This window comes from Chiloscyllium punctatum, chromosome 25 (genome assembly GCF_047496795.1).
Source record: "Chiloscyllium punctatum isolate Juve2018m chromosome 25, sChiPun1.3, whole genome shotgun sequence".
Lineage (NCBI taxonomy): Eukaryota > Metazoa > Chordata > Chondrichthyes > Orectolobiformes > Hemiscylliidae > Chiloscyllium > Chiloscyllium punctatum.
Window position 1 is genome coordinate 58,231,108 of NC_092763.1, and position 25,404 is coordinate 58,256,511.

The 25,404-nt window shown below is 39.4% G+C and overlaps 1 protein-coding gene across 2 annotated transcripts in view; it reads left to right on the forward strand.

The window, feature by feature from the left end:
- Positions 1-25,404, forward strand: part of kdrl (kinase insert domain receptor like) — a 210,341-nt gene that overhangs the window by 13,240 nt on the left and 171,697 nt on the right. For both annotated transcript variants that reach the window (XM_072595317.1, XM_072595318.1), the window contains exon 2: positions 18,414-18,510. In XM_072595317.1, the coding sequence (XP_072451418.1) occupies positions 18,414-18,510 (97 nt within the window). The remainder of the gene's footprint in view (positions 1-18,413; positions 18,511-25,404) is intronic.

Sequence of the window (25,404 nt, forward strand, 5' to 3'; positions counted from 1 at the left end):
GCCTCTGATACGCACGGCATGTAACACACAGTAGCACACCTCTTGTGCCCAGAGCATCTCAAAAGAAATTCATTCACCTCTTCAGAAGGCAAAGGCATCCATCTCAGATTCCAAGGTACCTTCAATGCTTGACAGACAGGGAGACCCCACAGGTTCTGGAAGAGTCAGAAAGGCTGTCAAGTAACCAGGCACATCTTGCTCCCACAGTGTTTGCAAGTTTTCAGCTGTCATGTGGTCCAATTGCATGTTCAGACCTTCGCACCTACCTGAACTTTATATATCACTGAGCCTGACCTCACATCCTCCATACCTCTTACCCATGCAGGACCATCCCTACAGTTCCAACACCAAATATCGTCCCCTGGAGTAAACTGTCTCTCTCACTTTATGGAATCTTGGGTCCGACATTGGCATTCCTCATACTGTTTCACCTCCATGCCAGGTCCGGGAAGATAAATTTAACCTGGAGTGGAGTCTTCTCCCATTAACAACTCTGCTGGAGCTATCCTTGTAGTTGCATGAGGAGTGGTCCTATTATAAAACAGGAGCCGGGACAGTTTGGTATCAAGTGAAACTGTAAGCTGTTTCTTTAAGTTTGCTTTCAAAGTTTGGACGCTTTTTCTGCCAGACCATTGGATGATGGATGGTATGGAGCTATCCTTATATAACAAATGCCATTTAACTTTAGAAAATACAGAAGCTCCCTGCTGGTGAATGATGACCTGTTATCTGTGACCAATGCTTCCATATGACCATGTATTGCAAAAGATGCACAGTTTTCCTCTCATTATCCAGTGTTCAACAAATAAACTCTGTACACATCCAGCCATTTTGTCTGGACACCCATAATGACTAAGAACATTCTGCTCATGAAAGGACCTGTACAGTCGATGTGTACCTGAATCCAGAGTTTGCCCAGCCAGTCCCACAAATGTGGGGGATCTGCTGGCAGTACTTTTTGTCCTTGTTGGCACTCTGGGCACTGCCCCATCAATGCAGTTATGTCAGCATTCAATCCTGACCACCAGACATAACGTCTCACCAACATCTTTATTTTGAAAACCCCTCAATGATCCTGGTGGAGTTCAGCCAGTATCTGGCGGTGTCCTTTGCTCGGGACAATCACTCTTGTTCCCCAAAATAATATACCATTCTTTACCATGATCTGGTGTCTCTGCGTTCAAAAAGGTTTCAGTTCTGGTTGTGATGGCCCTTTGGTCTCCCCCATCACCATCCACTGTTTCAGTTTTAGCAAACTGGATATTTCTGTGTCCAAAATCTAATACTGTCAGCTGTGACTGGAAGTGTATGCAGAAAATTTTAAATGGTTACAGACTCCCCCAGTGGAGACACCACTAACAGTGTGTCTGCATTTGCAACTTGGCCTCCTCGATGACGTTCCAACTTGTAATTGTAAACACTTACCATTAGAGCTCTCTGCCAAATTTACCTAAAATTATGGGCAGCTCTGCCTTGTCCTCTTTAAGTAGACCTAGCAGGGATTTGCGGTCTGTTATTATTGCAAATTTACTCCTGTAAAGGTATTGGTGGAACTTCCTGACTCCAAACATGACCGTCAAATCTTCCTTCCTTTATCTGGATATATTTATGCTCTGCAGACGCTATTGGATGTTCCTATCCATTCGACCACCAATGAGCTAATAGTACCCCGATGCCGGAAAGAGGTATCAATAACAGATCTCACTTGGGATCATAATGTGCCAACACTTTAGAGGATGATAGCTGTTTCTTCACTTCACTAAAGGTTATGGTTTGGCGATGCGACCATTTTCAAGGCTGAATCTTTCTTTAAGAGTTGATGTAAATGTGCCAGGATGGAGGCTAGGTTTTGTATAAACTTTCCATAATAATGTACCAGCCGAAGGAAAAACCAAAACTCCGGTACAGATATGGGAGCTAGTGCACCATTGAATATTCTCACTTTATCTTCCAACGGAACTAACCCAGTCATGTCAATTCGGTAGCCCAGGTAGGTCATTTCAGGTGCCTGGAACACATTTTTCCTTTCTAAGGGAGATGTGAAACATCTAAGGAGCTCCCTAAGTGCTCCTCATTGGTCTTCCCTGCCATTAGCTCATCATCTAGATTAATGCTGACCTGGGGTAGACCTTGTAAAATGTTTTTCATTGTCCACTGAAAGATTGCACAGGCTCACAATACCCTAAACCACAGCCTCAATTATTGGGGCAAAACCTTTTGGGATCTAATTGTAGCATACTTCTGGGAATCCTTATCTTACCACAATTCCAAGTACGCATGGCTCATGCCCCATTTTGTGAAGGACAGCCCAAATATGACCCCTAACACATCCCCACCACCCCAATCAACCCCAGAACTCCCCACCAGCTTTGTGTTTAATCTATGTGAGGGATTGGGTATTTATCCAGCTACAAGAAATGGTTTACCATTTGTTTAAAATCTCCACAAAGGCGAACCAACCCGTTAGGTTTCACAATCAGAATGACTCCTATCCAAATCTGTGGACTGCCCACCATCCTGCCACTCCAACAGGTTCCAATGTATTCTGCCCATTTTGTTCAGTCACTGCCATAAAATCGATACTCTGAACACTGAATCTGTCTCGCTACCTGACACTGTCTGGGCTGAGCAAGAATACCCAGAATCTTGGTGGCATATTTGACAGTGAGATGCATTTCCAATTCAAACCTACAGAGGTTCAATGATATCCCTTTGCTCTCCCCTGTGACTTGGGAGGTTGAGGTGCCCATTTCAGAATTTGAATGCAAAAGTTTCGGTAGTCCCATCGGGCTTGTCAGGTGGACAGAGGAGATCCCATGTCTACTATATTGCAAACTTGTAAACTACATCCTTCAATCAATATCACAACAACAGCTTATTCACTCATTATCAAATTTCTGCTCGTGGCATTTTCCAAATACAAATTGTTACCTTATTTCCTACATTATAACGTAACTACATGTTTTATTCTCTACTGGAGATAAAGTATTTGGGGCATCCTGTTTTTTGTGAAAGACCTCACTTAAATGCAACCAATCCTTTTACATCTGCATCGCCACAGAATTCCAACTTGCCCGTCTTGAGCCTACTTCAGATTTTCTGCCACCAAAACCCTCATCCATGTTTTTGCTCCATCTAAAATTGATTATTGCCATGCTCTCTTGGTCAGCCTTCCATTTTACACCCTCCAATGTGCAGCTCCTGTTCAACAATTAATCATATATTGTTGACCTACACTGATGCCTGCTTTCTTACTCTTGTTTTCAAATTCCTCTGTGGCCTCACCCATCCTTATTCCTGTAACATTGTCCAATCTTACAACCAATTGAAAACTTTGTGCTCCTCCAAACATGGCTTGTGTAAATCCCAATTGTTACTGCTCCAGCATTAGCAGCCAGCTAATGTCTAAAGTTCCTCCTCGAACACTCTCAGCAGCTCCAGCATTCTCCATCTTTAAGATAATCCTTTGGAATGTACTTCTTCAAGTACTTGGTCACAAACTCTTAACATTTTCTTGTGGTGTTTGAGTACCAAATTTTGTGATAATACTCCTGCAACAGAGCCCAAGATGATTTGTTATAATAGAAGTGCTATATAAATGCAAATTGTTGTTTTTGTGGAACCTTAAGTGCAAATTGGCTGCTAGATTTGTGTACATGCCAGTGAATTTATTTCAGAAGTAATTTTATGGCTGTGAAGTACTTTGGGACATCCTGAGGATGTGTTATAGCACGATATAAACTCTTTATCTAACAGTGGAAGCTCATTAACACATTTGTAACTAACTTCACATACTTGAACTAAATGATTTGTTTTGCTTTAAAATGTAAGTCATTATCACAGCATTATTACAGCATACTGGAAACAGCAATTTGGTTTGTCATTTCTTCAGCAGTTCGAGGCATTCATTTAGGCTACTGCCCACCTTTTCCCCTTGGTCCTGCACATTCTTCCTTTTCAGATAAAAATACAATTCCCTTTTGAATTCTGTCTCCATTAAATTCAGCCAGTGTAATCCAGATTGTAACCACTGGTTGCATGAAAAGATTTTTTCCCATGTCAATGTTACTTCTTTTGCCATCTACCTTAAATCGGTGCTATTTTGTTCAATGATATTTCATTAGCAATATCACAGAAAGTCATTGATTCCACTTCTTTTTCTGTCTGCTTTGTAGAACCACAGGCAATAATATGAAAGAGGTTGGAAATTTCTGTTACATTTTGACATTGCAGGTCAAATGGATGCCTCTGTGCAAAATTATTATGTGATATATTCTTTCTCAAATAATTTAGTTAATCATAGCTTGAAATCCCAAATGATTTATAAACACATGACCACAATATTGCCCTTCACACAGTGGTTGTCAGTGCTGGGGTTTAGAAGCCAACTGTGGCTTCAATAGATTACGGCAGGACAAAGATTATGCAACATATATAAAATTATGCAACATTTGCAGCTTTTAGTTGTTAACGCTTTGTGTGTTTGTGCATAAGTACATTCCTGTTAAGTTCTACAACATTTTTCTGCCAAATTGCATTCAGTTATTTTTTTCCCAACACGCTGTTTCTGTCACACTGACGCTTATCAATTCATTTTACATATTTGAGTCCTCCAAGTTACTTTCTCCTCCTAATTGCATTTCCAAGACCGATTGTGATGACTTTCATTGTGAAATGTGTTTAAGGAATACTAGATATAGTCTGCTGACCCAATCCTGCTTAATTCCCCCTCTTGAGATGAATGCTTTCCTCTCAGTAGCCAAACACTTCTTCTATGATGTCCTCCTACTTGATCTTGAACTTAATTCAAAGTTGCTTCTTGACTGTACTTCCCCAATATAGGGAATAGAGAATAAGATAAAGCAGAAACAAGGTACATATGACAGATTGCAGGTTAATAATAGAAGGGAGAACCAGGCGCCGAATGTATAAAAGCTCAGAGGGGAAGTGAAAAGCTAAATCAGCAAAATATTGGCATCTGGAAGGAGGATAGTGATAGACTTCAAGAGAACATAGTCTGGTGAAATGGAAGAACTTATAGCAGATGAAATTTCTTAGAGAGAAATGAGAAGTGCCTTATTTTGGTAGGAGGAACAAAAAGTGACAAAACAAATTAAGGAGTACATTTCTAAAGTGGGTTCAAAAAACAAAGGGACATTGGGTATGTGTGTGCAGACATCACTGAAGGTGGCCATGAATGCTGAAAAAGTGAACTGGTTCCCCTCCTTCCAACCTTCTCAGTTGGTCACGGAAAAGGGTTAAGTTCTTTTTAACATGGGGCTGTATCTTTATCAAATTAAACATATGGTTCATTATTTTTTACTGGACCAGTGAGGGGTTTCTTGAGTTAAAAAAGAATAAACCTGCTAAACTGGAGAAAAATAAATGTCAAGCATACTGCCTCTGTCAGCCACTTGGGGAAGGTCAGATGGACACAAACATAAAAAGTTAAACAAGATAGCACCCAGTAGAGAGGGAAGTTAAAACCAAATGCATACTAGAGCTATTTAGGTGTGCGTGAGGCATAAAGTTTTGTCCTGACATCACAAGTGGTTGGTTGTTCTTGCATCATCAGCAATAGGGAGTATAACAATAATCTTTTTAAGTTCGTGGTTTCCAAATGTTGCTTTTGGCCAAAACATTTTCTTCTGAAGAAATGGAGTAAGAGCCTTCTCCATCCTGACTTCAGCTCTGCAGATAAAATTCATCCTATTTGCTTTGCCAAAGACAACCCTTCTTGGAACTGCAGCTTGGTTACACATTCCCCCTATCCCCCGCCCCCCCCCCCCCCCCCCCCACCCCACCTGCTGAGTTTGCTGCATCTAAGTTTGATAACTGTAGGTAATACATAGTCGCTAGTATCTGAAGATTTTCAAAATGGTGTAAATCAAAACAGAAGAACACTTTCATGTCTCCCATGTATGGATTGGCTGACTGATTCATGATATTTACAGCTCAGACCATCTTTTATTTGACACGCATTGGATGCATATAGCATACCAATGTGTATGTGTCAAAAGATGCCAGTTGCCATTTTAAGCCAGTCTTTTTGTCCTTTTTTAAAAGTTATTCCATTTCTTGAAAGTTTGAAGTATTAAATCAGTCGATGGGATTAAGAAATCAATAGTCCATGTTTTATTATTATAGCAATAACAAAAAGTATTTGAGATTCATAAATCGAAGCAAAAAGCACAAAAAGCAAGACAAGCTATGGAGAAACATTTAAAAATTCTGATTCAGACTCATTTGGAATACTGATACAATTCTGGGCTTTGGAGTTAGGAAGTATATGAAGGCATAGGACAGAATTCAAAAAGGTTTATGGTAAATTGTTTCAGAGATGAGGTGTGTGGGTGCATAAAGAAGCTAGAGAAGATTCAGAAGACATTTCAATAGAGGTATTCAAAGTCATGAAGGGTCTGGGCAGAGTGGATAAGGTAAATTGTACCCACTGAAAGATCAAGAAGCAGGGGACACCTATTTGAGGTGAATGACAGAAGAACCAAAGGTAGCATGTGGAAAAACATTCATGAAGTATGTTTGGATCTGAAACGCACTACCTGAGTGGAGACAGATTCAATTCTTGCTTTCAAAAGAGAATTGAATGGTTATTTGAAGAGAATAAAGCTAAAGGATGATAGGCAAAAGAGGCAGGTAGGGTATAAGCTGATTTGGTCTTGTGGAAGGATCAGGTCCATAGATACAAGGGGTCAAATTCTTCAATGTAACCATTCAATTATTCCATAATTCCATGATAATTAGTCTCCTTCCTAAAATGTAGTCTTCATTCCCATCAAGTACCAATCTGTGACTCTTCCTTGCTGACCTAAAACATGAAAAATATTGAAAGACCTACAGATTTGTTTTCTTAGAAATGACTAGGAACAAGGGCTTTTGAGGTTACATGGAGGAGAGATTCAATTTTGACTTGAGGGATCTAGTACTGCTTCTTCATTGACTGGACCTGAAGCCTGGTCACCAAAATGAAAATTTCTCAATGTATCAATGGAATAAATGCTACCTGGTTGGAGACCAATCCAATGACAGACTGATTGTCCAGCCCCACATTCTAATCCTCAGTCAACATTTAGTTAGCTGATCGCAATCAATTGTACACAATTGTACACAAAGGGTGAATGAGTTTTCCGTTACTAATTTCAACCCAATGCCCTCTGAAGAAAGTGTGCTTGTGTGTGCACCCAGTAAAAATCAGTCTTGGTTATGATACCTAGCACGAATGAAGTTCACACATAAAGATCAATTGTTTGCATGAAGTATTGAAGATCTATCAATGGAATTGCACCTATCATCAATCAACTAATCCAAATGCCCAATCTTCATTGCTAAGCAATGAGAACATCTGAATCTGGACACTATTTTGAACTTTAAAGTCCAAAATCAAGGTCTTTTTTATGCTCATTTGACACTAGAAAATTGTTCATTTTTATAAGAACTCTGACAGTCAACTCTGGTTGATTTTCATTTTCATAATGAAGAAGTACAGAGGTCAATTGTTGCTTCCAAGCTGTTAGCTCTGCTAACTCACTGTAAACTAAGAACCACATGGCATGCTATTATGCCAAACACTGATTTTATCATCAGTCAACTAAAAATACATATGAAGACACTTAGCAACAGCTGATCCCATTTCTGAACAGCTATCAATTACCTTGTCTACCTTTGTTTCTGACTTTAAAAATAGCATTAATTAACCATTCACTCCTGTTCCATACATCTCTGCCTTACCCTGAGGCTCAGGCATTAAGCGTATTAATAAGACATTATTGTGACTTAAGATAAGCTGCAATAATCATTAGCTCTTCCTAACTAAATCAACCCGATAATAATTAACAATTCACTTTTAAAAAATTGTCAGACAAATGCAGCTTAATTACAGGGAAGAAATTCGTGTCAGTTTCATGAATATGGTTACTTTGTAGAAAAACAACTCCACTGCTATTACTTATGTCAAAAGAAAAGTTAGTTTACAGCTAGTGGTTTGAGCTGAAAAAACAGTATTTTGTGAAGGAAAGCACATGTTTTCAAAGGATTAGGAACAACTTTAATGTATTTTGTATTTGCACAATATAATCACCGTCATTTCAAACACAGCCAAATTTCCTCCATTATATTATACATATTGAAGGTAACTTTGCATCTCTACATCCACATATTTCATCATGGAAATGGCTAACATCCATGACCAATATTAATACTCAGTTGGTCCCACTGTCAATGTCCTTAGCACATCTAGAAAACCAATACCCACCATGCCTAGTAAAGTATCTAGTGTGAAATTAGAGTATTGTCTGCAAATCCTGCACACTTAGAAGTGAATGTAACGCCATCTTCATTTACCTCTTCCAGTGCCATGCAGTCAAACATCTTTCCCTGCAACTGTAAAATTTGCCAAACCTGCTGGCACACCACCCCTCCCTCACCTCCATCCAGGACCCCAAAAAGTCCTTCCAGATGAGACAGAGGTTCACCTGCCTCTCGTGCAACCTAGTTTACTGCTCTCAATGTGGTCTTCTTTGCATCAGGGGGACCAAATATAAACTCAGGGCACATTTCACCGAGCATCTCAGTCGGGCCCACAGGGGCTGACCTGACCTCTCAGTCACCAGCTATTTTAATTTCCCCTTCCCACTCCCTTTCCAACATCACCATCCTTGGCCTCCTCCATTGCCACAACGAATCAGACCGCAAATTGGAGGGACAACACCTCATCCTCCACCTGGGCAGCCTACAGCCCGGAGGACTCAACATCAAGTTTTCCAATTTCAAATAACCTCCCTTCTCATCCCCCGACTGCCTTCCCAGCCCCTCCCTCACTCTTCCATTCCTCTGATTGACCCTTCCTTCCAGCTACCAACTGGATTCATTCCTCCCATTGACCAACCAGGTCATACTCTCTACCTGTGCTCACCTATCCCTACCTCACCACCCTGCTCCCTCCTCTCCCTTTATCTGCAGCTCCCCTTACACCCCAAGTCCTGAAGAAAGGTTAAACCCAAAATATTGACTTCTCCACTCCCTGATGGTGTCTGGCTCACTGCAGCCTTCCAGGTTCCTGCTTGTCCACCGCACAGTCTAGTATCAGCAAGCCATAGCCTGAAATGCACCGTTGCTGATAAAATACGTCACTTCACTGAAGTTTCCCTTAAATAAAGTCGATGCTTTAAATCATTGCCATCTAATTGTGTGTAAAGCTGGATGATTCCCAGCTTTCCTTTTTCTGGAGGTACAAAGCAGGAGTTTTGCACCTTGTCTGTCTGATTGTTGACCCTGAAAAGGGGAAATGCTTTTTATAATGAGTCGAACCTCTTCAAGGTCAAGAGTATTGTGTGCTATTTTGCTTGGCCATTTCCCTTTCATAGTGCATAAATTAGACAAGAAATTTAAATTGAAAGCATATTGTTTTCACTAAAAGTTCCATATGGAAGGATCCCGAGCTGCCAAAAAATAAATAACACTGTACATGTTGCCACAGCTGGAAATCTCTCCAACATGCTCTCTTGGTGAAAATAGGCATCAGAAAAGAAGATGCAGAGAGGTTTAGTAATAAACCAGGTGCCATTAACTGTCCAATGATTATGTTAGAATGAAGGATTCTACAATTGATATTTTCAATTAGACTGCTCCACTGATTACAATATAAATCATGGTGGCAGATTGGAAGAAGCCCATGAAAACTTCATGATGCATTCTTTTCTAGAATATTCAAAGTAGATGCTCTTTCCTTTCCCTCATTTAAGTCACTCGAAAACATACATACTTCCCCTTAATATGTATTCACATGGTTAGGTAAAACTTTTACTTCAACCTGAGTTTTGTCACACAAAGAAAAGTCTTCTCTTCAGACATGAAAGTCAAGATAATTATAATGTCTTTTATAAATTAGTTCTGTACTTTTGAAAACAAACTGTTGGACAATGTGAAGCAGTGAAATGGACATTCTCTTATACTTTGCAAATGATACACAAAATCTAGCCAAATCTCACACTGATGAAATGAAGTAATCTTCTGCCTATTCATTAAAAGGATTCATCATCAAATGAACTTGGATAGTCTCAATCCTCAATAGGTGTGTCAGTAAACTCTTCTCAATTCTGAGCAATTGTCAGTACTTAGCTTAACTCAGTGGTAATACCTTTGCTTCCAAATTAGAAGTTTTGAGTTGAAAGTCCACACTTGATACCTTAGCACAAAATCTAGGCTGTCATTCCAAGCCATAATGAAGGAATTCTGTAATATTGGAGGCAGTATCTTTTGGATGGTAAACTGAAATCTTGGGTGGAATGTAATAGGGATCTAAGCAATGTGGGTGATGGCAAGATGTGTGGCAGAATCACAAAAGACGTCTGGTGAGACCCATCTCGATGGTGGGAGCATCTTGCCCCATCTTTAATGCCTTTTCACATGCGCAGTGGCCAATTTACACTAGGCAACGTGAGTTGCCAACTAAAGGAAATTGTTGCTTGTTTACCACTTTGTTGAGTTCCCAGCTCGCCTCATTAGTATTCAGCTTTCTATCTTCCCAAACATGTGGAATAAGCTAGACATTGAGAAAACTCAATGTGGAAGCCATTTTTCCCAAATGACGTTCTTGTTACATATGGACAAACTGCATCGGAGCGCACAATACATAGGCACCAGCCACACTCACCTCCCACCCATGGACATTAGCATCAGGCATATGCCAACCTCCTCATTACCATCATGCACCTCTTGGATACACTTGCAGGCCACTTAGAAAATACAGATTCTTATTATAAAGGTGCATAGGCAACTTTCAATGAAAGGCTGCAACAGGAACATTTTGTACAATTGAACAGACACCTAAATCAGAGTTGCTCACTTGTTCTGTTAGCACTCTCTCACTAAGCTCCTACCTGAGTGCTTTCACCATCCATGTCTTGAGATACCTTGCCATGCAATGCTATGCCGATTAGCACACTGGTGCTTCAGCCAAAGCCTATCTGTACTACCACTGTGGGATGAAAAAGGAACAACTTCAAACTAATACTGTAGTTGGTTCTATTCTAAAGTTAACAGAGCTGTGAAACCCTCAATCTACACTAAGTGCTGCTTTCCTCTCTTTCTTTTGTCTGTCAAGCCAAGCAACCATCACCACTACCAGCCCTCAACCTTCCCCCTCACCTAATGCCAATTTTAGGACTGAACTCATGCCTTTGTTCAATTCCTCCCTTATTTGTTTTCATTTTCTTTTAGATTCATTGTGTCAATGACATTCAATTCATCTTCTCTGAACTCTAAATCCGCTAAAATACTGACCACCCAACCTGCCTTCCTCAACTTGCCAAATACAGCAGTGAGACAAATGAGTGCTGTTTAGTGATGCTTTATATTCAGATTGGAAACATTATTTAATTATCATAATAAGTACTTTTAATATCCAAGATGATGATTCCAGATTGCAGAGCAGCAGAACTATTATTCTCTGTCTGTAATGCACAAGACAGATGAGAAAGAATTCTAGTTTCCTTGCAGAAATTAGCTGTCCTGTTCCCCCTGAAAATCTTTTAAAAAAGCAGATGTTACAGTGCCCACAAAAACTAAAGGAAGTTGAAATAAATTGGTCAACACAAATATTCATTAATTTTGTTACTCCAAATAGTGTCCCGTTATTTGATATGACTTAAGCAAGGTTATGCTTAAAATGTGACAATAGAAGAAAGCTAGAGGAAAGTAATTGATTTACTTTAAACAAAATTAATGAAGCACTTTTAAATGAGGGATTTCTGAAAGTCAGTTTAATTAGCAAATTGTGCAACAAAAAATAAAAGCAACTTGCCATTTTGCATTCAAAGGTTCATTTTGATTCCACATGGTTTCAGTTAGATCAGCATATGATGAGTAATGGCACAGAAACAACTATAGATGCCTGGCTTTGGGATCATTATCTTACTCTTAGAAGTTCATGTGCAGCATTAAATTGCTGCTTCATGCTCACTGAATGTCAATGTCATCTCTCCTAAATCTTTTCAGCTTCTCCATGATTAGTTGAATAACACTTACTCTGCTTGATATTTGCCTATTTAGTTGTAATCCTTTATTCAAGAGCTTTAAAAGGTGAAAATAATAGAAGCACTCCAGTGAAGAAGGACTGGTTTCTTGAAGTATGAATAGAATATTATTAACTTTAAAGCAAGAACATTTACTTCACTGAGCCATTTCTTCTCTTGATTTATTCAAAACTGATCCGGTCACTCTGTTTTATCCACTTGACTTTGTAGTTCTCTTGGATTTCACTTTTCTATCTAATTTTCCTTTTAAAGTATCCAATAATTCCTCCTTCAACCGCTGCCTTCCATACTTCACAAACCTTCTATGTAAAGCCATTTCTCTACACTTACCACATAACCAGAGATGAGAGTGTGGTGCTGGAAAAGCACAGCAGGTCAGGCAGCATCTGAGGAGCAGGAGAATTGTCATTTCAGGCAAAAGCCCTTCATTGGGACTGAGCCAATGAAGAGATAAATAGGAGGAGTGTGGGTCTGGGGTGAAGGTAGCTGGGATGCGCTAGGTAGATGGAGGTGGGGGTAATGGTGATAGGTCGGAGAGGAGGGTGGAGTGGATAGGTGGGAAGAAATACGGACAGGTAGAACAGGTCGTGAGAGCGGTGCTGCATTGGAAGATTGGAACTGGGATAAGGTGGGGGGAGGGGTGAAGTCCACATTGATGCCATGTGGTTGGAGGGTCCCAAGGTGGAAGATGAGGCGTTCTTCTTCCAGGCATTTCTTCGTTAGGGAGTGGCGCTGGAGGAGGCCCAGGACCTGCATGTCCTTGGCAGAGTGGGATGGGGAGTTGAAGTGTTCAGCCACAGGGCGGTGGGGTTAGTTGGTGCGGGTGTATTGGAGATGTTTTCTGAAGCATTCTGCAAGTATGAGTCCTGTCTCCCCCACATCAGGAGCAACGGATACAGTAAATGACATGTGTGGAAGTACAGGTAAAATTCTGATGGATGTGGAAGACTCCTCTGGGGCCTTGGATGGAAGTGAGGAGGGAGGTGTGGGCACAGGTTTTGCAATTCCTCCGGTGGCAGGGGAAGGTGCTGGGAGGAGAGGGTAGATTGGTTGGGGTTGGAGGACGATTGACAAGAGAGTCGTGGAGGGAATAGTCTCTCTGGAAAGTGGATAGCGGTGGTGAGGGAAATATATCTCTGGTGATGGGGTCCATTTGTAAGTGGCAGAAATGGCAGAGGATGATGTGATGTATACAGAGGATGGTAGGACCGTGGGGGTGGGGGGGGAGGGGGGGGAGCATTCTGTCCTTGTTGCAGTTGGAGGTATGGGGTTTGAGGACGGAGAAGTGGGAAATGGATGAGATGCACTGTGGGGTCATTATCGACCACGTGGGAGGGGAAATTGCAGTCTTGAAGAAGGAAGTCATCTGGTGTGTTCTGTGGTGGAACTAGTCCTCCTGGGAGCAGATGTGGCGGAGGCAGAGGAATTGGGAATAAAGGATACCTTTTTACAGGAAGCAGGGTGGGAAGAGGTGTAGTCCAGGTAGGTGTGGGAGTCGGTGGGTTTGTAGAAGATGTCCATGTTGAGTCAGCCCCATTGATGGAGATGGAGAGGTCCAGAAAAGTGTGGGAGGTATCTGAGATGATCCAGTTGAACTAAGGTAAGGGTGGAATGTGTTGGTGAAGTTGATGAACTGTTCAACCTGCCCTCGTGGGAGCATGAGGTGCTGCCGATACAGTCATTAATGTAGCAGAGGAAAAGGTGGGGAGTGGTGTCTATGTAACTGCGGAAGATGGACTGTTCCATGTAACCAACAAAGGGATAGGCATAGCTGGGGCCCATGCGGGTGCCCTTGACTACTCCTTTCATCTGGAGGAAATGGGAAGATTCAAAGGAGAAATTATTGACGGTGAGGACCAGTTCAGCCAAACAAATGATGGTGTCAGTGGAAGGGTACTGGTGGGGATTCTGGGAGAGGAAGACACTGAGGGTTTGGAGGCCCTGACATGGAGGTGTATAGGGACTGGATATCCATAGTGAAGATGAGGCGTTGGGGGGCAAGGAAATGAAAGTCTTGGAGGAGGTAGAGAGCATGGGTGGTGTCCTTAATGTATGTGGGGAATTCCTGGACTGGGTTGAGGGGGGGGAGGGGACATGGTAAAACAGTACCAAGTTATGTGGAGATAAGTTCAGTGGAGCAGGAGCAGGTCGAGACGATGGGTCGGCTGGGGCAGTCAGGCTTGTGAATCTCAGGTAGGAGGTAGAACTAGCCAGTGCGGGGTACCCGAAACATGAGTTTGGAAACATCAATTCTCCTGCTCCTTGGATGCTGCCTGACCTGCTGTGCTTTTTCAGACCGCACTCTCGACTCTGAACTCCAGCATCTGCAGTCTTCACTTTCTCCTCACCTCATAACAACTTTAGTGATCAATTTAAATTGGCACTGCCTTTAGGAAAGATTTGTGATGGCTAAAAATATCTGAAATATAAATAATTCATGCATAATACAAATTTGAAGATTAAATAATAGCATGACTTTAATGAAAAGAATTTGCATTCGGTATCAGTGCAAAAAAAAGCATTTTCTGCTTCTGCTTTGAAAGGTTAGATTCTCTCCTCACTCTTTGTCTTGAGAAGTGTTTAAGAGCTCAGGCCATGATTATAGATTACACTTTATCTAAATAGTGTTTGTTCATCAAAGCTTGATATTTGCTTGAAATTTTGCTTAAAGTGCATTCCAAGCACTTCAAACAGTAATGAAAGGATACAGAAAGAATACATGTGTAAGAGATGAAGTTACAGCAATCTTATAGAATGTGTCTCATTTCTGTTCAGGCCTGCCACAAAACAATTAAAGGGATGGGTGCTGTTTTTTGTGCTCTATGACCTAAAGTTCATCTTGTCAAACATAGGCTCTTCATTAATCCTCTTGGTTTGTCATTTCTCACGTGTAGCATCTGTACATGGCAGGTTTCCATCTTGTAAAGGTGATGATTTGCACAATGGTGAACACTTCATTTATATCTTCCATATAATTGTATTTAAAAACTTGTTACCAAAAAACTTGCAAAGGAAATGATAAGTAAATTTTTAAATTGATTTTGCCATCTATTTATGGCAATATTTTGCATACCTCCATGTCCAGCTACTAAAATACACCCGCTGCCTTGAAAGTACAATGCAGACAGGAAGAGAGTGTCAGAATATAATGTGAATTTTTTCTTATCATACTTTAAATTGGCAAGGCCATTTCTATGATTCCAAGAATTCTATTGATTCTACGATTAGATGAATTTAAGTATTTTTAGTAAATAAAATAGCAACAGAGTTAAGAGAAAGAAACTTCACAATCTCACCTCAAAATAACACGTACTGCCAGAACCACCGAAACTACTTTGTGGCATTTGTCACAACAATTTATGATGTAAATTATAACATAATGCAAAAGGCTGACAAGAGCAAGAAAGGTTTGTGAACAGCAAGTGTGTGTACTTTGCAATACTTACTATAATATATTGATGATGCCTCCTTATCTCAACCCTGAATCTACTCTTAAGCCAACAGCAAATTACAACAAAGTGATTAAAATTGGAATACATCAAATTTATAACAGAAGTTTCTTCTTGGCTAATATTCAACAGCTTGCAAATTCAACAACGAAAAATAACTTGGTTGGTAACACTTTCTGTTCTGACTCAGAAAATTGGAGGTCAGGCCCCACTCCATCTTCTGAGGACACAACTATAACTGTCATTGTATTATAAAACTGAGGTGTGTTACACTATGGATGGTATTACCTATTAAAAAGTGAAATAAATGCGTGCACTATTATATGGGTGGCACAGTGGTTAGCACTGCAGCCTCACAATGCCAGCAACTTGGGTTTGATTCCTACCTCAGGTGACTGGCTATATGGAGTTTGCACATTCTTCCTATGTCTGTGTGCGGGTGCTCTGGTTTCCTCCCATAATCCAAAGATATGCAGGTCAGGTGAATTGGTCATGCTAATTGGTCTGGGTGGATTATTCTTCAGAGGGTCAGTGTGGACCTTTTGGGTTGAAGGGCCTTTTCCATACTGTAGGGAATCTAATGTAATCTATGCATTCTTTCTGGTGGCTGAACTGGATGACAAAGTTAAATTGACAAGATTCAAAGAGTAGGATGTTAGCCAGATGTCTTGCCCAATACTCTTCCCAATGTTAATTTGAGGTTATCCAAATAATCTCAGTTGTTATATTCTGTTTTTTTTAAACATTCCATGGTTTGAAAAAAAGTTTCATTTATTGATGGTCACTTTAAAGTCATATCTAAAGCCAGACATTGGTATTAGTCATATTGGTATCTGAAAACCTACCACTTTTTTTATGACATCCCTTTGTCCATTATTTCAATAGACACATTAACTCATTTAATATGATTGGACTGAAGTTAAAAGTGAATTAGAACTTATGATGTAGAGATGTGAGGTGTCCAAAGTCAGAAGTCACATGACACCCAGTTGTGGTCCGACAGTTTTATTTAAAATCACTAGCTTTTGGAGCACTGCTCCTTCGTCAGGTGAAGTTATTTCATCTGACAAAACAGCAAAACATCCAAAAGCTTGTGATTTTAAATAAACTTGTTGAACTATAACGAGAAATCATGTGACTTCTGAATTTGAAGATAGAATGTCACCAACATGTTAAGCATTAAATTGCCAAAATCATCAAGTGTAATTCCTACCTTGTAAAATCTAAGCGATAATGATAAACATTAGTTAAATGCATATTTGATGTTTCATGTACACTTATATTTAAATGCACTTGTATATCGAAGATCGAGGTTAAGTAATGCCAAAGGAAAGTACTCGTTAAATGTTAAACAAGTAGCAGTGTGCAAAAGAAACTCATCATGCTTCTTGACATCTAAGCAGAAAACTAAAATGCCTTGGGCCACATTTTTCAACACAACTTGAAAAGATACCTTCGATGCCTGTAGTTGTTACAGTTTATAGGATGATTTGTTTTTAAATACAGCATTCATGTACCTAGGTTTTGTAAAGACGGAAATTAATTAGTTGGATAATGACAAAAGACTTTTGGGCTACAGATGAATAAAATAAAACTCATGCCTACACGAAAGGAAATTATCCCAAGGACAGGACCATCTGTATGCTTGTGATGGGACAGAACTGCCTTTCTTGAGTCCAGAAGGATTATTTCTCGAACTTTCGAGAGCCCTTCTTTTGTGTAACATCCTGTGATTACTGTAAGCATTGTTAATTAGTTGTATCAGACATTCAGTACTTTGAGTTAGAGTATGTTCCATCCATTTATACATGAATTTTGCTCTTGAGGTTCAGATTTGCATGTTTACACTGTCTTAGGTTTGTTTCAAGCCTATCGGCTGCTCTTGCACTTACAGCCCTGAAAAATAGGTGTCAAAGGAGCAGTTAAAGTTGCTCAAAAATTGCCAACTGCAGGCAGGTGCCCATTTTATCAGGCACAAAATTGGCAGGATAGTACTCAATTTCTCCCTGATTTAGTCTAATAAATTCCATATGTTTACAGCTATATATCATAAATGGTGGACCACATGATGAAATATGTCTTGTTCAGGTAAAACAAAACCAACCAGTACTCTCTGTTTGAAGTATACCAACTGATGATACTTCACAGAAGTTAATTGTTAGTGGCCAGGAATTCACAGCACAGAGCACAGTTTAATCACATAACTAAAAGAAATACATATGTACAAGCAATATCATTGAGGGATAGTGAAGACAGAAGGAATAATGGAAAGGGCTTTACAGGGTTGATGTTCTAGTTTCAACATTAAGATGGTTGTTTAGAATTTTTATTGCTTCATCTACTTGATTGTGCTTTGTTACTGTTAGTTTTATGCTGGTTTCGGGCTATTCAAAATCAGTTATGCAGAATTTATTTTGCCTGCTTATATAGATGATCAATGTAAAGTATTGATGAAACATATGAACTTCAATCACACAAACAGTATCAACATTAACATCTCATGATAAAACTAGAATTATTACAGCATGGAAACAGGCCATTTGGCCCAACAAGTCCACACTGGCCCTCCGAAGAGTAACCCACCCAGACCCATTTCCCCTACATTTACCCCTGACTGATGCACCTAACCTACACATCACTACAGGCAGTTTAGCACGGCCAATTCCCTGCACATTTTTGGATTGTGGGTGGAAACCCCACACAGAGATACAGGGAGAATCTACAAACTCCACACAGGCAGTCGCCTGATGCTGGAATCGAACACAGGCCCCTGGTAGTGTGAGGCAGCAGTGCTAACCACTGAGCCACCACGCCAGCCTTGTTAAGTAGTGCTTCAACGGAGTTTGTCTTTTTTGGACTACACAGTAACTACTATATAACCAACCTTTTTCTTGCTTTTGTTTTTAAATTTCAGATTCAGTTCCTCAAGTCAATCTGATCGTGCCAGAACTGAATATTTCTGCCCAGCAACTGATCATTGAAGTAAATGGAACACTCTCAGTCACTTGCAGGTAAAGTTGAATTTATTTTTAAGGTACTTCTTTCTGTCTCCTTCTGTCTATTTGTATTTACTTTGGCTCCTTACAGAGTACAATCCTTTTAAATCATACTACAGCGATTCCATTGGTGATTCGAATAGATCAACTAATGCATCAAAGTAAGTTTTGTAACTAGGTCACGAGTTTTATCACTGTGGTACATCTAATCTTGCAACCTGATTGAATATGTCATATAAATTGCAGAAGTGCTACTCCCTTGTCTCCACTCATAACCAGCATTAAGTAAACTCTTAAACATTCTTGTGGATTCAGTTAATACGACAAAATGAATTAAAGCCAACTTGTTACAAACACTATTAGAAAATCAAAATGTTGGACATGCTAGTAAAAGAAAATAAAACACATAACCAGGAAATACTTTGCAGATCAGTCAAAAGTCGCATGACGCCAGATTATAGTCCAATAGGATTATTTGAAAGAGCAAGCTTTTGGAGCCCTCGCTCCTTCTTCAGACAGCTAGTGAGAGAGAATACATAGGACACGGTATTTCGAAGTAAAAGATCAAAGGGTCCGACAACTTATGTGAACGTTTGTCATGGTAGACTGATTAGCAAGGTTAGAGCACATGGAACAGAGGGAGAACTAGCCATTTGCATACAGAACTAGCTTGAATGTAAGAAGATAGAGACTGGTGGTGGAGGGTTGCTTTTCAGACTGGAGGCCTGTGACCAGAGATTTGCCTCAAGGATCAGTGCTGGATCCACTGCTTTTCGTCTTTTATATAAACAATTTGGATGTAGTTTGTTAGTTAGCAAGTTTGCAGATTACACCAAATTGGAAGTGTAGTGAACAGTGAAGAAGGTTACTTCAGAGCATAATGGGATCTTGATCAGATGGGCTAATGGTCAGAGGAGTGGCAGATAGAGTTTAATTTAATTAAATGTGAGGTGCTGCATTTTTGAAAGGCAAATCACGTCAGGACTAATACATTTAATGGTAAGATCCTGGGGAGTGTTGCTGAACAAAGAGATCTTGGAGTGCAGGTTCATAGTTCCTTGAAAGTGGATCATGTAGATAGAATAGGGAAGAAGGTGTTTAGTATGCCTTCCTTTATTGTTCAGAGAATTGAGTATAGGAGTTGGGAGGTCATGTTGCAGCAGTATAGGACATTGGTTAGGCCACTTTTGGAATATTATGTACAATTCTGGTCTCCATCCTATAGGAAAGATGCTGTGAAACTTGAAAGTGTTCGGAAAAGATTTACAAAGATGTTGCTAGGGTTGGAAGGTTTGAGCTACAGGGAGAGGCTGAATAGGCTGGGGCTGTTTTCTCTGGAGCATCAGAGGCTGAAAAGTGACCTTATAGAGGTTTTTGAAATAAGTGGTGTGGATCGAGTAAATAGACAAGATCTTTTCCCTGAGTTGGGGGAGTCCAGAACTAGAGGGCATAGTTTTGGGCTGAGAGAGGATAGATTTACAAAGGAGCTAAGGGCCAACTTTTTCATGCAAAGGGTGGTGTATGTATGGAATGAACTGCCAGAGGAAGTGGTGGAGGCTGGTACAATTATAACATTTAAAAGGCATCTGGATGGGTACATGAATAGGAAGGGTTTAGAGTGATATTGGCCAAGTGCTGGCAAATGGGACTAGATTATTTAGGATATATAGTCAGCATGGACTGAAGAGTCTGTTCCCATGCTGTACATCTCCACGACACTGTGACTCTAAATCTAGATGGCTATTAAGTGCTTAATCAGTTAAAATGGAGGTGCAGGATTCAATTGATTAACATGTAAATCCCAGAATTTCTTTTAAGTCATTGCCCCAAAATAACTTCAGGTTTTATCAAAATAAGGGTGATACCTCATTTCAATGTGAGGACAGGTTTAAAGTCTGTTTGTATCTCAGCCTGGAGGCAGACTGCTTTTATTTCCAAAGTAGGAATTTATAAAATATCACACTGACTGACTGTCTACAGATTGTGTGCTTTTTGAACAAAATAGAATGTATCTGCAAATACAAATCTGCAAAAATGCACATTGTGTATGTGTGTGTGTGTGTGTGTGCACAAATGCATTTGTGAAGAAAGAAAGAGGGTTAAAATTGCTGTCAAAGAGCTGTCAAACTTGTGAGACCATTTGCTGGTCAGAAATCTGAGTGGTGAAGGAACAGTCTTTGTCAAGGATCTTTCCCAGAACCACAGCATCCCACCTCAGCTACCCTGACCAGTCAGGGAAAGTGAATGGTATCATGTTGTTTTCAAGGTTGCAGTAAACACAAGAATTGAGATGAAATGAGGAAATGCTGCTCCCCAGGTCTCTCAGCTTTTTATCTGGATGTTCTTCTGTGAGATTTGAGGAGCTGCACTGAGGTGAGCTCTCTCAAAGACAGAAGAAAGAGATTAATAAAGGAGGCATGGATAGAAGTGACTGTGGAAGTAAGAAGCAAGCCCAAACTAGCCAACTCCTTCATCACTCCTAACAATCCTGCCTGAGACCCACCTCCAATTGGCACCTTCCCATGCAATTGTAAACAACATTCTACTCGCCCTTTCATCTCTTCACTCCTCATTATCGAAGGCCCTAAATACAGTTTCTAGTTGAAGCAGAATTTAATTTGTACTTCTTACTACAGTATTCACCTGCTCATAATGCTAGTCCCTTAACACTGATCACGCCAGTTGCAGAATGGGTAAGTATTGGTAGCCTTAATTCTGTCCATAAGAATGACCCCAGTGCTTGCCACTTCAACAAACTATCTTGCTCACATACTAATATTTCAATCTTGGGCCTATTCTTATGAAGCTCAATATAAGATGGAAGAGCAGCATTTCATTTTCTGCTTATTGCTGCTAAATGCTAATTTAAAATCCAACATTGAGTGCAACAATTTCAAAGCATGACCTCTATACTCCATTTTGATTGCAACCCATTCATTCTGCCTCCACCCAGGTGTCTACTTTGTGTCCTGCTGACTTTACTCTGACCAGAACAGAAGCATTTCCTCCTTTTCACATCTATCCTTTACACTTATTTAAAGTCTCAATACCTTCTTTAATATTATTAATACACTCCTTGTTTCACCATTTGTTACATTCACTTATCTTTCCTCTCCTTCAATAGCATTAAAACCACATTTTCTAACCCCTTCCAGTTTTGAAGACTGATCATATTAGATATGCTGAGTTTCTTCAGGCCTTGCTGTTTTTGTTTTAAGTATCTTTGTATTCTCCTCACAAATCACATTTGTCACAAGCTTTATTTTAGATTCCTACCATGGCAGATTAGATTAGATTCCTTACAGTGTGGAAACAAGCCCTTCGGCCCAACCAGTCCACACGACCCTCCGAAGAGCAACCCACCCAGCCCATCTCCCTTTCACGAAAGCACCTAACACTACGGGCAATTTAGCATGGCCAATTCACCCGACCTGTACATCTTTGGACTATAGGAGGGCACCTGGAGGAAATCCACGCATCATTTTCAAATTTAGAAATAATACATTTGTCCTTCAGCTCCAAGAAGCTCCATAAAGATGGTGAACAGTTGGGCCCCAAACATTGATTTTTGTGGTATCCATTGGTCCCACTCTGTCAAGATGAGAATGACCCATTTATGCCCTTTCTGATTTTTGCCTATTAACCAATTCCCTGTCCATGCTAATATATTTCCCTTAATCCTTTGCCCCTTACTTTTGCTTAGCAACTTTCTGTGTGAGACTTTATTAAAAACCTTCTGCAGATCCAAAAACATCAGATCCACTGGTTTCCCGTATTGTTTCTGCTCATGACATCCTCAATGAACTTGATCAGGTTTGTTAACATGAAATCCTCTTCAAAAGTTCATCTTGACTCTGTCCAATCAGACAATTATATTCTAATTACCTAGTAATCACATCCTTTATAAAAGATTCTAGTATTTTCCCTTTTAGCTAACAGGTCTGTAGATTCCTATTTTCTCTCTCCAACTCTTTCTTAAATGGTTGCATTATATTTGCAACCTTCCAATCTGCAGGCACAATTTTTGAGTTTATAGAATTTTGAAAGATTCTATAAGCCAAGGCATCTATTACCACTGCAGGCATTCCTTTCAGGACTCTCAGATAAAGGTTATCACGTCATGAGAAATTGTTAACATTTATTACAATTCATTTCTCAAATATCACTTTTTTAATTAATATGATTTTTTGTCAGTTCCATATTCTCACTAGAACTTAATTTTTTTGTAGAAATCTCATGTCTTCTTTTATTAAGACAGACATAAAGAAGATGACGCACATACAACATACTTTTTTAGCTTCTCTGCCATTTCTCTATTTCCTATCAAAAATTCTCCTGTCTCTGTTTGTAATAGGTTCACATTTATATTTGCTAATATTTTCCTTTCTGCATATCTACAGAAGCTTTCACTATTTTTAACTTTTCTTGCTAGTTTGCATTAATAGAGTCAAAAAGTGTGGTGCTGGGGAAACACAGCAGGTCAGGCAGCACAGGAGGAGCAGGAGAATCGACATTTCAGGCATAAGCCCTTCATCAGGCTCCACACTTTTTCTAGCCCCACACTTTTTGACTCTGATTCTCCAGCATCTGCAATCCTCATTTTCTCCATTTTGCATTAATAATCTATTCCCTCACTCTTTGTCAGTTTCTTGGTCCTCCTTTGATAAATTCTAAAATTTTCCGAATCCACAACATTTTCTGGCAACTTTGCAAGCCATGTCCTTTGATCTAATCTATCTTTAACTTCCCATGTTTATCAGGGCTCACTCTATTTTCCTATAAAGTATTTTTGCCTTAAAAGATTGTACATTTTATGTTCACTTTATCAATTCCACATATGAATATTCCATTGAAAATTCATATCATCTGCTGGTTCTTTACTTTGAGGAATGTGAATTAACTAATTTTTTACTTTGTTTCCTGTTTTATGACACATCATCAAAGAGGAAAACATTTCTGAATCATCTCAACAATCCATTTATAAGCATGTAAACTTTAGTTGGGTCATTTCAATGTTTGCTATTTCCCAAAAAGAAGGCACCAAAACCTTCATAACCTTTTCCTGAAATCAGTTTGGTTCATGAGGCAATGATCTTTCAGCAATTGCAGTTGAAGGTATTGTGAATAAATCAGTGCCTGTTCCACTTAATTGGTCAGTTGCACAGTGTTGAGCGTTTTGTCATCACTTGAATGTCAAATTATTTGTTTTATGCCAAGCAATGCTTACCACTGTTCAAAATGAACTGAAAAGTGCATTATTCAGGGAGATCCTGTCAGATAAGTGATACTTTACACAAAATACTTCTCTCAGAATGTAAAAGCAGCATTCAAGAATTAAAGGAAAGTCAATTCATTATTTAAGAGGCTGGCCAATGACTTTTAGTTAACCTTTTTAAAAACTCAAACTGCAGTTGAACTTTTACCATTATAATGACAATTTGAAGCTTTTAAGAAAAGACTGAGGAAAGGGCAGGGTTAAACAAACAATGTACATGACTGGGACAGGGTGGGAAGACCTTAATATAACAGGGAGAAGGATGGGACAAATGATATATCTTAAAAACAGACTGATTAACTACCTACATATGTGTAACCTGACTTGATTTAAACCTACAATATCTTTTCAAACCCACAAAGCAAATATTTAACTGTCCAATGGAGTTGTTAATCAGAACCTCAGACTATTCCCAGCATAATCATTCTAGGTGTCTCTTAGAAAAGCTAAAACTGACTATTTTATAAATTAGTTATCTATGTTTTATGCTGTTTCTGGAAGATAACCCAATATATTTCTATCAGGCTGTCATTATATCATCTTGCTTTTAATGGTAGTTACACATCCATGTTGAATTATAAATATACTGCTGAAATATATTTGGTTGCAATTCACGGTAAATAAATATTTGAAGCAAGTATTTCAGTCATGGAAAAATACGGATCAAATGAAATATATAGAAATTATCTAAAATTAGTCAAATTACATTGATACCAACACATCAAAGGATCATGGGGAAACTGAGAGCTGCAATAATGAAGTCTGGCTTATGAATACCATCCAAAGTTTGGTCATGCCATTGGTCTAGTAATACTGATGACCAGGCTAACCTTTGTGAAATTTAAATTCAACTAGTTATTTAAAAAATTGAATTGAATGCTAATCTCAGTAATGATGACCATGGAATTGTCATCAATTGTTGTAAAAATGCATCTGATTTATGAAGCAAGAAAATCAGCCATTCTTACCTGTTCTCTGATAACTTAATCCCGACCCACAGCAATGTGGTTGTTTCTTAATTGGACTCAAAGGCAAGTAAAGATGTAAAACAAATGTTGGCCTTGCCAGCAATGTCCACATCTTATGAGAATGAAAAACAATTCTACAGCAATTTGCACTTCATTTTATCTTCTTTATAACTCTCATTTCTCTTACTATTTTGTACCTAAGCTTGTTTTGTACCTCGGTACTTTGGAACCTGGGATGGCGACATGTGTGGCAAAATTATACACTTTTCACTGTTCTCCTGTACTTGAGTGCATGTGATAATAAAAATCTAAAATCTGCCACTCTAAATCTATGCACCCCTTAGTTACTGACCTCTCTGTGAAGGCAAAATGTCACCATCAGAATTTAATACTCCTCAAGTAAATCTCCTCTGGGCAATTTAAATTTAAGACAGATGCATGTTTAGCATAAGATTAAGCAAAAATATTAAGGGATATGGGCCATATGGAGTAAAGCTACAGATCAGCCGTGATCTTATTAAATGGCGGAACAGACTCAAGGGGGCTGAATGGCATACTCCTGTTCCTAACACTAATCTTTATTAGCAAGTGCACAATCTTTTTTTGTACATTTGGAGCAACCCATTCTTTTCCCCGTCCCCTTACTGCTTTTTGTCATTAATATAA